Source organism: Balaenoptera acutorostrata, chromosome 1 (assembly GCF_949987535.1).
Source record: "Balaenoptera acutorostrata chromosome 1, mBalAcu1.1, whole genome shotgun sequence".
NCBI lineage: Eukaryota > Metazoa > Chordata > Mammalia > Artiodactyla > Balaenopteridae > Balaenoptera > Balaenoptera acutorostrata.
Window position 1 is genome coordinate 82,297,625 of NC_080064.1, and position 15,153 is coordinate 82,312,777.

The following is a 15,153-nucleotide window of genomic DNA, read 5'->3' on the forward strand; positions in this document are numbered from 1 at the left end:
TGGCTTGATTGAGGCCAAATATAAAATGTAGACTCCCAGTCTCCAAGCCAGGCAGTCTGATTTAGTAGAGATGGTGAATATTCAGATATTTGCATTTTAACTAGTACCCAAACAATTCCCATGCAATAGTCCAAAGACCACCTTTGAAAATACTGTTGGGTGAGGGAATACTGTTTTTTGAGGTGCTTTTTTGTTTGGTGGGTTGGTTGATTGGTTCTTCTCAGTCTCTGTGTGGAGAATAGGGAAAAGACACGTTCTTAAGTTGCAATTAGTTTTAAAAGAATGAAAAAAGGACTTAGAAAAAAGTTATGTTCACTAGATGAGAGTGATGGAGGGAGGGAAAAAGAATAAGGCAGTCAGGGATCAGGGAAGACGATGGGGGGAGAGAGTAGTAGTTTTTTTGTTTTTGTTTTTTGTTTTTTTGCCATTTAACAAATACCGAATACTTACTGAATCTGAGTACTGTGCTAAATGCTGGAAATTCAAAGGTGAACTTGACAGCAGGGCCCACCCTCAGGGAGTTTACAATCTAGGGTAGGCTGAGACAGGTACAAAGGTGCTGTGGGAAGGCCCCTAACCCAGGCTTGGCTTCCTGAGGGGGAATCTGCATGCCCTGGACCCGGAGTAGTCAAGGAGGGGGCAAAGGGGCTCTAGAGCTAATTCATTCTATTTAATCTTTAAACTTCTTTTTTTTTTCTTGCTTACAAAAGTAATAATGTTTGTTATGAAACAACTTCCTAGCATAGGAAAGTGAAAGCCTTTTACAATCCTCCCTGGTACTGCTCACCGCCCTTCCCTGTCGGATCACCAGTCAGGAGATTTGGGACCCTGCGACTTTTGAGGATTTGTTCCGGGAAGGCGAAGTCCAGCATCAGTCCTCCCACCAGCAGGGGGTGGCGTACTGCAAGCCTGGCGGCCGGCGGGTCTCTCTTCCACACGTCGCTGGCGTGATCGTCGGCGCTACATACTGCGCCTGCGCACGCGCTGCGGCCTTTTTCCCCCCCCGGAGCCGTGCTGGTTCTGCAGCTCAGTGGCGGCTAGAACTTCTGTTCTACAGGATGGTGAGTGGGTATCCCGGTCTCGGGGCTACAGATGCACGGGGGTTCCCTCTCCTTGTCCTAAAGGCCACCTAGGTTCCGTCTCGCGCGGCGCAGGGATCGGATGCTGTTAGATTGCCGGCTCTGCCGTGGTCGGGCTGCAGCTCCCAGCGTGGCCTTAATGGCTGCCACGGCGCACAAGCGGGCGGGGGGGAGGGGTTGAAGAAGAGGGGGAGTTGGGGCAGAGGATTGGGGATGGGGTGAGTGTAGTAGACAAACGGTAGGAGTAGTGCTGGCCCGGCAGAGGGGGTACCGGCAGGCGGCCGGGACGCGGAGATTTTGTGGAGTCAGTCTCAGACTAGCTGGGGGATGACTGAGTGGAGACGGGCTGCGGCTCCTCGGACCCAGCTCCACCCATGACTGCTTGGTGGGTTTTCCGGGAGAGCGTCGGGGCTGGCAAGTTGTTCACAACCTGTGTTTTGGGGCCGAAGAAGTGGCTTTTAAGTCACAACCGTCAGTAGAACCTGGAGGCTGTGGTGTCTGGGCCTCGAAAAGAAGCTCATTTAGTTTGGTATGCGTCTTTTGCCTCTTTAGATTGTCGCTGGCTACGCTTTTTAATGATTCTTCGGGTGGGGTGTTGCTTTAGTTGGTGGGGGACAGTGTTGTTTTAATCGGGAGTAATTGCTGAATATATCCTTGGCCAGTTATGTTTTGTGGCAAGTAATTTAGGCTTTTGAAAAACGTTTGCGGAAAGAGGGAAATATTAGGTTAGGGTCTTGAAATGGGACAGTGTTAAGAACAGATTGACATTTGCAAGATTGCTGTCTTGAATAGTGTTTTGCAAAACTTGGGCACTAGGATTATTGCTGGTCCAATAGGAAACAAAAGTTGAGAGTAAGTTTAAGAATTTAAAATCAATGTGTCAGCTTTATATCTGGTGAATATAATAAATTGGCTTGCATTTTGTATGTTTTTTCATTCCATTTTTCCTGCTGATTCATTTTTATTTTGCTTTATAAAACTGTCAGTCTTGACAGATGGAAAGTAGAAGAAAAAGTGATTCTTGACCTCAGATTTGAGAAGGTAATGGTTGTCTGGATTCACTTTTGAAGTTTAAGTGTTATTTTGTTACACAGTTAACACAAATGTCAAAAGTATCAGAAGCTAAAACATTTATCAAAGTTTTAATAACATTCTTTTATCTTAAAGGGGTTTGTTAAAGTTGTCAAGAATAAGGCCTACTTCAAGAGATACCAAGTGAAATTTAGAAGACGGCGAGGTATGGTCAGGTTTTCATGTTCACGGCATGAAAAGAATCTGCTTTGTAGTGGAATAGACTTTTTTAAATTATTTTTTTCTTTCAGAGGGCAAAACTGACTACTATGCTCGGAAACGATTGGTAATTCAAGATAAAAATAAGTACAACACACCCAAATACAGAATGATAGTTCGTGTAACTAACAGAGATATCATTTGTCAGGTAAGTTGTATTCTAGACTCAAGTAATGGATGGTAACCTACACCCCCCCCCTTCTGCCCTCACTGTGGTAGAAAAGTTGTACTTGGGGAGCAAAACACACGTATGCATTAGGTCCATCTAGTCTAGTGCCTGGCACTCCAAGGAATATTAAGTGAGTAGTTCTTTTAGTAGGTCTGAAGTTGGAGCCTGGGAAATTGGTACTGTAAAAAATACTCTGAGGATCAGCTGTTTGGCAATCCTGACCCAGTTTAATCCCATTCACTTTCTCATTGGCGGGGGTGGGGGGCGGGATTAGAGAAGTTCATGGTACTGTGCTATTTTTGTGGGGGTGGGAGGGTAAATTTGAGACCCAGTAGAAGGTTCTTGCCCATTCCAATTCCAGTGGGATAATAGAATTTATCGTGGACTAAGTTCACTTATCCAATACTTTGAAGAGGTAGGTAGTTGTGAATGTTAAATTAGACTCTTAAGATTATTTTTATTCCTGCTTACTGTTCGAAATAGGTTTTAGTAAATACTTAGGAAGGTGTCTCCCATGTAAAAGACTTACAGAAAGTGGCAATTTGCTCCTAGAAGGTAGTATTCTGGGCTTTTACAACTAGGAAAACTTTTCATACTTGAGATTTGGAGGAAACAGGCACATCTATTTTATGGGCAAACTAATTTGTTGGTTGTGAAGGCAATCTCTTCCTCCATACCTAAGTTCAGATAACTAAATATCAGGTTTTCTGAAACATTGTTGGACTTAGATATGCTCAGTTTAAAAGGTGTTTGAAATAATCAGGGATTCCTTTTTGATTTTTCAGAGTGCCTTCTTAATTCACCAGCTTTCCCAGCTCAGGGTATTTTCAGTATTTCTCAGAAGTAAGGAACTACAGTATAACTTATTCCAAAGGTATTTTAATATTCGATGTCTGTGGTAATTTGAGACTTAACGTACTGTGAAATTAGTCAAACATACTTACAAACTCATAAACCTACCTTCTATAGTTGACCAAGCCATAATTGTTGTTGAAGGTGAGTGGGTTTAACAAAGACAGATCTTAAGTGATGCAGATCTGCGTCTGTTTTTTTGTTAAATCTTTTGAAAAAGAAGGCACTTAGGACAAGTAATCCACAAAACAGTGAAAACAGATTGCTAACCTGGTTTTTCTCTTATTGTAGATTGCTTATGCCCGTATAGAAGGAGATATGATAGTTTGTGCAGCTTATGCTCACGAACTCCCGAAGTATGGTGTGAAGGTTGGCCTGACAAATTATGCTGCAGCATATTGTACTGGCCTGCTGCTGGCACGCAGGGTATGTACAAGATTACTTTAAGTGATGTATTTTGGAATTAGCTCACTGGAGTTGTCTGCAACATAGATGGTCCACACATGGATAAGATACCTTCAGCTAGCTGTGGGGAGAGAGGGGTGCCTCCTGTTGCTCTGTGGCTTATAAGGGCGTCACCAGGGAAGATAATTTTATATAAATACATTGTTTAAGACAGAGATGTACTTTGTAATCTGGGGAAGGCTTTTTTTCTGTTTTCTCCCGTTTGTTGGGTATATCTAGACCAATAGAATATTTTTGCATTGATGGATATCTGTAATCTATGCTGTTTGATACGGTAGCCGCTAGCCACATGAAGCTATTAAGCACTTGAAATGTGTCTAGTGCTACTGATAACTGAGTTTTTACCTTAAATATGAATAGCTGGTTGTGGCTAGTTGGTGACTATATTGTTGGACAGATCTAGTCAGAAGTGTAGATCTTATTACCATCAGCGTACATTAAAAATGCGGACTATACCCCACACCTTCAGAATTTATATTCTGATAAGGTGTCCAGGTGATTTATATGCGTGCTAAATTTTGAGAAGCAGTGCCTTAAGCTTTTGAGGCGGGGGTAGGCATTGGTGGGGGGATTCATTTTTGTTTTAATAATCTTTGCCTTTGGGTGGCAACATTGCCTATAAAAGGAAACAAAAATGTGATCTTCACCTTGTTTTTGTTTTCTGACCTTGTTTTGCAGTGGAATTGTTAAGCATGCATCGTTGTTGGGGACCCATATCTTCACTGGTTATAAACATGTTTGGGTTGGGACATTGTCTTTTATATGAGCATCTTGGTGCAAAGGCACTATAGATAACTAGCAGAGTAGTGGCACATATTCACATAGTGGCAGGGTAGAGCCACAAAAGGTTCTCTTCACAGGATCCTACTCAAAATATTTTAATCAAATTAAGACTGCATATGATAATATTTAATATTTGGTTGTTGAATTATAGCTAAATATGACTGAGGAAAGGTGGAGATTACTTCCCTTGAGTAAATACAAGAATCAGATTTAAGTATCACGTCCTAATTGATTGCTACAAAAATCAAGTATGGACAATGTAGCAGATTCAGAAACTGTTAAACAGTTACACTTGCTGGTAAAATTGGATGTCTGAAAATTTCTTTTTGTGGCATCTAAAAATTGATATTTAAAAGATTGGGATAAAGGGAAAAAGTGATTTGGAAGGAAATTTTTTGTTAGGTCATTAAAGTTGTGAATTTTGAGATATTGTTGTTTGAATATATTCTAACAAGCATTTAGATTGGCTTCTTTGTTAATAGCTTCTTAATAGGTTTGGTATGGACAAAATTTATGAAGGCCAAGTCGAGGTGACTGGAGATGAATACAATGTGGAAAGCATTGATGGTCAACCTGGTGCCTTCACCTGTTACTTGGATGCAGGGCTTGCCAGGACTACTACTGGGAATAAAGTTTTTGGGGCCCTGAAGGGAGCTGTCGATGGAGGCTTGTCTATCCCTCACAGGTAATAATAGTATTCAAGGCCTCGTTGCCTGGACTCCAGTACTGCAGTTACTAACTGGTTGGGCTGTGGCGATAACTGAACCAATTAGAGTAATAGTAGCTATCATTGTGTACCTGCCATGTGCTGGGTAATGTGCAAAGGGAACCTGGCAGGGTGGGAAGGAGCTGTAACATGGTTTATAAATGAAGAGACTGGGGTTCAGGGGTAAAATGATTTGTCCAAGGTTTTAGAACCAATAAACGGAAGAGCCAGTGTTGAAACCGCTACCTTTTGTGTGTAGCTAAGTTTTGGTTAGAAATGAGCAACTTGATTTCCACCAGTACTCGCCCTATTTTTTTTTTTTTTTAATTCAGAATGAAAATTTGTTTACTGAGTTATGGGGAAATATGGACTCTAGGGGGAAAAAAGTTTGAGAAAAAGCCAAATTTTTAAACTTTCAACTGGAAATAAGAGTGTAGGCTGTTCTTAGGAGCTAATAAGTGGGTTGTTTCAATTTGGTGGTTCCCTTGGTTTGAGTTAATGATGATTATTGTTGAATAGATACATCTTAAGGTGATTTATTAGCTTAGGAATATTTTAGTGGTTGGTGATTTAACAACCAAAAACTTTCTTTTTCTGGCTTGCCTTTTTTGGGGGGGGGGTGCTGGTGGTGGGGTAAGCGATAAAATGTAACCTAACTGGAACTTACTTTTATAATGTAGGGTGGGGTTTTTTGGCGGGGGTGGTCTTGGCAGTTCTCATTCAAGGCACCTGTTAAATGTGATCTGGAGCAAATCACTTATTACCATGTACCCTGAGGCACCACTGAGAAACTGTAGGATTTAGGGAGAGTAATTTTGAAACCCTTTGCTATGAAATAAGGAGAACTAACTTTATAGTGGCCTTGATTCATTTAATGGTATTTAAAGGTGCTTGTGGCATGATTTTCTATCCTGGAATTCAAAAATTAGCTGCTGAATGATGATATCCCACTAACTGAGCAGTCAGTAGTTGGTCCTTTGGTTGCATATGATGCAATTAATTGTTTCAAGACGGGACTGATGGCAGCTACTGAAATGAATTCCTTCTAGTGAACTGATTTCAACCAATATATACTAAAACATGGAAAACTTTATTTCAGTACCAAACGGTTCCCTGGTTATGATTCAGAAAGCAAAGAATTTAATGCTGAGGTACACCGAAAGCACATCATGGGGCAGAACGTTGCAGATTATATGCGTTACCTGATTGAAGAAGATGAAGATGCTTACAAAAAACAATTCTCTCAATACATAAAGAACAACGTAACTCCAGACATGGTAAAAATTTAACTAAAAATACCTGTATTGGTAAATTTATAGAACCGGGTTTCCTACCTGTTTTGAGTGGGTATGTTAATACAGTTTTATTTCAGGTTAACAGTTAAAAGTTGAATACGGGCATGTTAAAATGAAATTGGAAAAAAAAATGAAATTGGGATGTTGGACCTAGGGTAGGTTAAAAGTCAGACAAGATACTGTTATGAGGAGCTAGACTTGTCAACATGCTTTTAGGAATCTTTTAGATGCTGAAGGATGGCAGGCTTCAGGCATCCAAATCTAAAGCCTTTGGTGGCTTTTATGCATTTGGCTGTTCTGTATTTATAAATTTCATTCATGTGGTCATAATCTACTCCCGTACGAGGTGCTAGTTACTAAACTTCACTCATTTTGAGGTCATGGGGAAAAAATGTTCTTTCTTCATCTTAGCAGATAAGTGCTATGTTCTGGACTTTCTCAGTGTCTCAGGCATGCACACAAAAGGGGAGATGTACAGATTCTATCACTAGTTCTGTGTGATGTTGCAAAAGTGAAGGGACCCGTGTTTTCAAAAGTCAGTTTAATGTTGCAAAGTTTATCACCCCTAAAGTTGAGTCTCAGGGCTCTCTCTATTAATACATTGGGGTAATTGATGATGACAGTGCCAGTTTCGATAGTGAAGGCATAGAACACAAAAATCACAGATTATTATAAACCTATTACAAATACAGAATTATATGTAAATTGATATATGTCAGGTAATTGTTTTTATTAGGTTCTTTTCTGTTGCTGCATAGTTTGTATTTGGCATACCTATGTCTGAAAATTATTTTTTTTTTTTTTTTTTTTTTTTTTTTAAAGGATTTTCTTATTTATTTATTTATTTATTTATTTATTTATTTTTGGCTGTGTTGGGTCTTCGGTTCGTGCGAGGGCTTTCTCCAGTTGCGGCAAGCGGGGGCCACTCTTCATCGCGGTGCGGGGACCGCTCTTCATCGCGGTGCGCGGGCCTTTCTCTATCGCGGCCCCTCCCGTCGCGGGGCACAGGCTCCAGACGCGCAGGCTCAGCAATTGTGGCTCACGGGCCCAGCTGCTCCGTGGCATGTGGGATCTTCCCAGACCAGGGCTCGAACCCGTGTCCCCTGCATTAGCAGGCAGATTCTCAACCACTGCGCCACCAGGGAAGCCCTGAAAATTATTTTTAAAATAGAATTATAATTGGGGGAAAGATCACTTTGTGTTTTTGCATTATTTTCCTTTGCTAATGAGCTTTATACAAATGCATGTAGTAATTGCATTTTTAAAAATTAATTAGTTAAATTTATTTTTGGCTGTGTTGGGTCTTTGAAGCTGCACACGGGCTTTCTCCAGTTGTGAGTGGGGGCTACTCTTCCTTGTGGTGTGCATGCTTCTCATTGCGGTGGCTTCTCTTGTTGCGGAGCACGGGCTCTAGGCGTGTGGGCTTCAGTAGTTGTGGCGTGCGGGCTCAGTAGTTGTGGCTCGTGGGCCCTAGAGCACAGGCTCAGTAGTTGTGGCACACAGGCTTAGTTGTTCCATGGCATGTGGTATCTTCCCAGACCAGGGCTCGAACCCGTGTCCCCTGCATTGGCAGGCGGATTCTTAACCACTGAGCCACCAGGGAAGCCCAGTAATTGCATTTTACTCACATGGAATGAGTAGTTTTAGAGACCTGGATTACCTTGACTCATTCTTTAGGTAGGCTGTAATTTGTTACTGAATTTCACACATTTTACAGTTTCTCTTCATGACTTGATCTTCCATGTGATCAATAGTCATTTGGGGGGTGGGTATTGAAACACTTCAGAGAGTTGCAGCATTGTTTTTTGTTGAATTTTAGAACAAAATTCTCATTAATGTTTCTAATTGGATAGTGGTTTTCTAGGGAAATTCGGGCCTCTTTCTGATTCCACAGAGGCCTGATACTGCTGCCAGATACTGGTGATTTGTGGTAGTAGATCAAGAGGTTCCTGGTATGGGATCCTGGGAATAACTTTTGAAAAGACCTATCAGAAATCAATGGAAGATAGAAATATGGGGAACGTGGGAGGACAGAGATGTATTTGGCAGTTGCTTGTTAGTCCGTATATTTTTCATCTTAACATCTTAAATACTGGCATGTATCCATACTTGAATGAAAGAATTTAGGTCAGATGGCTTTAAATGAGCATAAAATGTGTTACTACAGAAAAAGTTTGCTTTAAACTTGAGTGACTCATGAAGTATAGCTGAATTATTCAGAAATGCATGCGAATTTTTCTTGAGGAAGATTAAGTTATGTTTTGTGAATAGTGTCGATTCATATTGCTTATGGTAAAAACTGGGACTATCTTAGGAAAAGATGGGTTACAAAAAGATACCAATATTGATCTAGTTTAGCTCCTTTTGAGAATCTGGCTTAGAAGGACAAAATAGAGCAAGCAGTAGAATAGTGTGTTTTATTACTGTTTAGGGCATATGAAATGAAACCAAGTACTGTTTGCTTTGCTTTGTTTCAGATGGAGGAGATGTATAAGAAAGCTCATGCTGCAATACGAGAGAATCCAGTGTATGAGAAGAAGCCTAAGAGAGAAGTTAAAAAGAAGAGGTATGTGTTTCACTGTTTTTTGAAGAGAAAGAGGTTGGGAGGGGTTCCTGCCTTGTTTCATCTCACTCAGACTCTGAGTGAAGTTGTGCAAACTCGATCACTAGCTCTGCATGATGTTGCAGAGGTGAGGGGAACCAGGTTTGCTAAAGTAATTGTGGTGGTAGAAATGTATTAGCCTTGGATGCTACCGAGGTGGCCCATTCTGTCCCAGTACATTGTAACTGTCAATTACTGCATTTTTTAATAGGCTAAGGAAGAGAACAGGTATTGGACTTGGATTATTTGACCTCCATTTTATTACAAAGTGTGTCTTTTTCAAAGTTAAATATTCTCTATTCTCTTTAGCTATGGTTTTTAAAATTTATGTCCCTTTCTCTTCTTTTTACTTTGTTCTGTAGGTGGAACCGTCCCAAAATGTCACTTGCCCAGAAGAAAGATCGGGTAGCTCAGAAGAAGGCAAGCTTCCTTAGAGCTCAGGAACGGGCTGCTGAGAGTTAATAAACCAAACCACAATTTATATGAAGATTTTTCAGATAAAGACAGTAATAAACTTATTGAACAAGTAGCTGTTTCTGTGTTAAGCTCTTGTTAATGAAACTGTGGGAAATACCTGAAATTGACAGTATTTTCCTTCCAGAAACAAGTGTAGCTTTTTCCAGAAAATCTTACATATTGCCTCAAAGTTCATACCTTGGGCATCTGTTCTTCCTGACAGGAGTTATCCCTTGAATTGTATGATGTGCAGCTGTCCTTAAAAAGTCTGGCAAGCAACAGACAAACCTTCCCCTAGAAATATTTCTTACATTCATTTATTGTAACCACATGATGAGGTGGAAGAAAAAGTACCTTCAAAGTTTACAATTTTAAAGTAAGTGAAACTGATGCTACTCCATGGCTTTAGTTATTGAGAGATAGCTGTCCAATGAAGGTCATATAATTTTAACACATATTTATCCAGGTGAAACCTTTGAGCAGAAAATACTGGTTCTTTAATTATAAGAGGTGTTTCGTTTTATGGAGTTGAAAGGCCAGATCTGAATAAACACAAAAGAGAGGAGCAAATACTAACCCTTGTATATCAAGTTTACATGAGAAAGTGTTAGATGGATATATTTACATGCCTCTTGAGAAACAGTCCTTTGGACAATAGGGAATACTGTTTGTTTGAAAATGGAAAATTATTAATAGGAAGTTTATGATTTCAGAGTCCTGCTCTTAATGTCCCACTTTCCCATAGCTCAGATTCAGGATATGAGTATCTGTGTTAGGTCTGTGGCCTAAAGATAATGAGTTTTGAAGACCAGTTGGCTGGCTGATACTAAGATACAGACCCTTTAAATCTAGGATGATGAACTCATCCATATTCAGCCTCTAAAATTGGCGATTATTTATTGCCAAGTAGAATGCTTCCTGATGGGTTTTCAGTGGGTAAGAGCCACTCAAAACTTTCTGAAGCCACATAAAATGCGATGTCTAAATGAGTTAAATGTATTTATAAGAAACCATGCTATTAACCCAACATCTGTTGATAAAGGAGTAATTTTAATTTACCTGCTTTGCAGTCTTAATTTCTGTTAATGTGCAAACTTTACCATGCTGAGACATTAGTAAATTTATAAATTTTCTTTTTTAAACAGCAGCTTCAATGCAAACAATTTCCAGCACTGATATTTTGGCTAACAAATCTACAAAATACTCTGACCGTTGATGTTTATGGAATGAGGCTTTTCACAGCATTATTTTAAGTCATTAGTCAAAATAGTTACACAGTGAATGTACTAGGAAATGTACCAGCGTTTCTAAAAGGCAGGAATGAATATTTTTGGACCTTTTGATCCTATACCTCCTGCCATTACTTCAGCAGTCAACATGTATTTTAAGATGATGGCTTCCTTAGGATCAGGGGAAAGGAGTTTTGTGATAACTGGCAAGGATTTGAATCAAGCCATTTAGAAAAAATGTTCAAAATTTTTCTTTTGAAGTGCTGAATTTCTTAAAATGGTCACAATGTCCAAATGAACTAAGAGTCATTTGTGTAGGAAATTTTCTTCCACAGTAATGTTTTTAGGTTATTTAGTATCAAAGAATGTTCCATTTCCATTTGATTTGCTGTGACTTTGAGAGCAATACAGGAATACAGCTGCTTTTCTAATTCTTCCCGAATTTCAACTGGAGCACCACGCAACAGGTAGTCTTTGAGTAACTGACAGGCTTTTGCCAAGTTTGGTTGTATCACTTCTGAGGTACACTTCATTGTACTCTGATCACAGCTAGTTCGACAATCCGTGCCATAGACACAGTCCAAATCAGACTCACAGTGACGATCCTTTATAAGTTCTTTCAGGTTTGTCTCTGGCACAATTTTTCTCATGTCCACCATTTTCAGATCATACTTATCATTATATCCTAGGTTTTTGGCACTAGTATCGCACATGAGGAAGTTTCCATAGGGGCCATGGAAAACATCTTCCACAAATTCTAGAAGTCCTATGGCTATTTTAGCCTTTCTAGGCCATGATGGTGTGAACAACTGATCCATGCTTCTTCTGAACCCAGATGGAATAAAAAGTTCAATGACCCACGGAAGGCTTATTCCATAAAGAGAGGTATATTCAACACTTTCCATCACATAGAGATCACCACAGAATCCCATTAATTTGGGGGTATGTTCTTTATCTTGAAGTATTACCATGAGAAGAAATTCATTTAATTGAAGAAGTGCCCATGCTGACTTTGCTTCTCCCAAGGAAACCTGGCCATCTTTGTCTCCATCAGCCACTGTCAAGATGAGATTAACCAGTTCAGAGAGGTTGCCTTGGTCACCCAACTTTGCCTGTAAAGATAAGAATTTGGCTAATTACACAGAAGCAATGAAAAGAATCTCATATGTAACATACTAACTTCCTTTACAGGGATAATTACCATGCTAAGTAATAATCTTGCTACTGAATACCCATAGGAGACTTAATACCTTTCCAAATATTTATAATGTTTGCTAAGTGAGTCAGAACTATGTTTTATGTACTTGAGGTAAAACCCACTTTGCTAAGTATATTTGTTAAGAAATGGCCACCTTAACGCCCATAGCCTCCTTAGACCTTGTAGATAAATACAGTTAACCAAGCCATTAATTAATCTTTGTCTTATTCATACACTTACTTGCAAAGTTGCAGTGTAATTTGCCCATATCCAAAGTTAAAGGGTCAACTACAAATTATTTTCTATTTTGTAATTGTTATTATATTAACAATTATTCAAGGTGTTCCAATAATGAATGCTACAAGTATTTCCCTGTGGAGACTCTTTGGCATAAAACAGTCTAAAAGTGTAAACTGTTCAAAGAAAAGAAAGATTTTGAGTTAAAATATAAGAGCAATAAAAATGAGAAAAAGATTCTTTCCAAAAGTGTAATTATTTTCATTTTTTTTTTGGCCATGCCACGTGGCTTGCAGAAGTTCCCCGACCAGTTATCAAACCCACACCCTTGGCAGTGAGTGTGGAGTCCTAACCACTGGACCCAGGGAATTCCCAATATTTTCATATTTCTATTTAGTCTTTGAGTATTTCTTTAAATTAAAAAAAATAATTTGCAATCAGTCTAATTTTATTTCACCTTTAAAAAAAAGTATATCAGTTTTTAATAAATTTATTTTATTTACGTATTTATTTTTGGCTGCATTGGGTCTTTGTTGCTGCGCGCGGGCTTTCTCTAGTTGCAGCGAGCGGGGGCTCCTCTTGGTTGCAGTGCGCGGGCTTCTCATTGCAGTGGCTTCTCTTGTTGCAGAGCACGGGCTCTAGGCGCGCGGGCTTCAGTAGTTGTGGCACGCGAGCTCAGTAGTTGTGGCTCGCGGGCTCTAGAGCACAGGCTCAGTAGTTGTGGTGCACAGGCTTAGTTGCTCCACAGCATGTGGGATCTTCCTGGACCAGGGCTCGAACCCGTGTCCCCTGCATCATTGGCAGGCGGATTCTTAAATCACTGCACCACCAGGGAAGCCCAAGTATATCAGTTTTAATGTCAAGCTATAGAGCAAGCCCATCTACTTAATGAACTCTCACATCTGGACATTTTTAGTGATAGTAAGTAATGTTAAACACCCTCCATACATTTTTTTCTTTTCTTTGAATTATTTCCTCAAGATGGAGTCCCTGATATAGGTCAAAGAATACCAACATTTTTATGGCTTAGAATGAGGTCCTGCCAGCTTCCAGAAGAGTACCACTTCACACTAGCAACATGTGAATGCATATACTTACTTTAAAGAGACTGTAGACCATTTCTTTGAATTTCTGTACAGTAGTTCCCCTAGTTGGCTTATCAAATAGCACTATTTCTTTTCTTGGTTCCAATTCAGTTCCAAAATCAAGATGAAGTGCTTGTTCCATTTGACATTTCACAACACCTGGTAGATTATCCCAAATCCCTAAATACATCTGTGAAAAGAATGACAAGTTATGCTTTAGGCAGAGTAGAAAACTCTAATCTACCACGATATTTTTAGTGTCCTCTTAAAAAAACACACAAGCAACAAAACATCGAGATTGAGCTGACTTTCTGAATTGCAAATTTGAAATCATACTTCAAAGCTTTTTTCCTTAATTTTTTTAAATTATAAAAGTATTGCATACCTAAATATATATATATATATATTTTTGACCATGGTCATCAGTTTTTTTATTTTCCATTTTTTAAATTGTAAAATATCAAAAATAGAAAATTTACCATCTTAACTATTTTTAACATACAGTTCAGTGGTATTAGATTCATGAGGTTGTGCTACCATCACCACCATCTGTCTCCAGAACTCTTTTCATTTTGTAAAATTGAAACTCTCTACCCATTACACAATAACTCCCTGTTCCCCTTCTTCCCCCAGCCCCCAGCCCATCACCAGTCTACTTTCTGTCTTTATGATCTTGACTACTCACTCTAAGTATCTCATATAAGTGGAATCATAGAGAATTTGTCCTTTTGTGACTGGCTTATTTCATAATGTCCTCAAGGTTTATCCACATTGTAGCATGTGTCACAATTTCCTTCCTTTTTAAAGCTGAATACTATTACATTGTAGGAATAGCCCACATTTTGCATTTCCTTTCATCCACTGATTGACACTTGGGTTGCTTCCATGTTTTAGCTATTGTGAATATTATGAACATGGATGTACAAATATCTCTTCGAGATCCTGATTTCAATTCTTTTACATATATACCCAGAAGTGGAATTTCTGAATCATAGGGTCATGCTACTTTTAATTTTTTGAGGAGCTGCCAACCTGTTTTTCTCAGCAGCTACACCATTTTACATTCCTGCCAACAGTGGGTTCCAGTTTTTCTGCCTTATTGCCAACACTTGTTATTTTCTGTTTTTTTTTTTCCCAGAATAAACTCACAGAGTTTTATTTTACTGAGCAATGCTTGTCCTGAGTTGTTTTACCACTTGTCAATATTTCACACTCTCTATACAATCAGAAAATGATTCCAAGGACACATAGCAATCCTTCTTTTCTGGTTTTTTTGATAGTAGCCATCCTGATGGGTGTGAGGTGGTATCTCATTGTGTGCTTTTTTTTCTTAGTTCCCCGACCATGGATCGAACCCGGGTGTCAGCAGTGAAAGCGCCAAGTCCTAACCACTGTACTGCCAAAAAATTCCCTAATTGTGGTTTTGATTTGCATTTCCCTAATAATCAGTGATGCTGAGCATCTTTTCATGCACTTATTGCACATCTGTATATCTTTTTTCGAGAATGAATCCGGCTGTTTGTTTTTTTGTTGTTGAGTTTTAGGAGCCCTCTATATATTCTGTATATTAATCCCTTATCAGATATATGATTTGCAAATATTTCCTCCCATTCTGTGAGCTTCTTTTTTATTCTATTGATATTGTCTTTTGATGCACAATATTTAAAAATTTTCATGAAGTACAATTTGTCTATTTTTTCTTTTGTT

General features: G+C 39.2%; 2 protein-coding genes and 2 non-coding genes across 5 annotated transcripts in view; 3 read left to right on the plus strand and 1 right to left on the minus strand.

Annotated features, from left to right (window-relative positions):
• Positions 1-928: 928 nt before the first annotated feature.
• RPL5 (ribosomal protein L5) lies at positions 929-9,774 on the plus strand. Of its 2 annotated transcripts, none has more exons than XM_007169589.3 (8): positions 929-1,061; positions 2,247-2,316; positions 2,402-2,517; positions 3,682-3,816; positions 5,121-5,323; positions 6,444-6,621; positions 9,117-9,205; positions 9,604-9,774. In XM_007169589.3, exons 1-8 carry the CDS (start codon positions 1,059-1,061, stop codon positions 9,701-9,703), a joined length of 894 nt encoding a protein of 297 aa, XP_007169651.1. In that variant the 5' UTR covers positions 929-1,058; the 3' UTR covers positions 9,704-9,774. The 2 variants fall into 2 exon arrangements, with proteins under 2 accessions (XP_007169651.1, XP_057403181.1); XM_057547198.1 differs by having other exon boundaries at positions 6,444-6,618.
• On the plus strand, positions 6,276-6,371 carry LOC114236238 (small nucleolar RNA SNORD21). The gene has a single exon (XR_003622226.1). It is a non-coding gene; the product is annotated as a small nucleolar RNA SNORD21 (small nucleolar RNA).
• LOC114236239 (small nucleolar RNA SNORA66) lies at positions 9,291-9,423 on the plus strand. Its single transcript, XR_003622227.1, has one exon. It is a non-coding gene; the product is annotated as a small nucleolar RNA SNORA66 (small nucleolar RNA).
• Positions 9,775-10,730: 956 nt separating the features above from the next.
• Positions 10,731-15,153, minus strand: part of DIPK1A (divergent protein kinase domain 1A) — a 132,955-nt gene continuing 128,532 nt past the window's right edge. The window contains exons 4-5 of the mRNA XM_057547191.1: positions 13,460-13,636; positions 10,731-12,038 (exon numbers count right to left, since the gene is read on the minus strand). Of these exons, the coding sequence (XP_057403174.1) occupies positions 11,226-12,038; positions 13,460-13,636 (990 nt within the window). The 3' untranslated portion in view covers positions 10,731-11,225. The remainder of the gene's footprint in view (positions 12,039-13,459; positions 13,637-15,153) is intronic.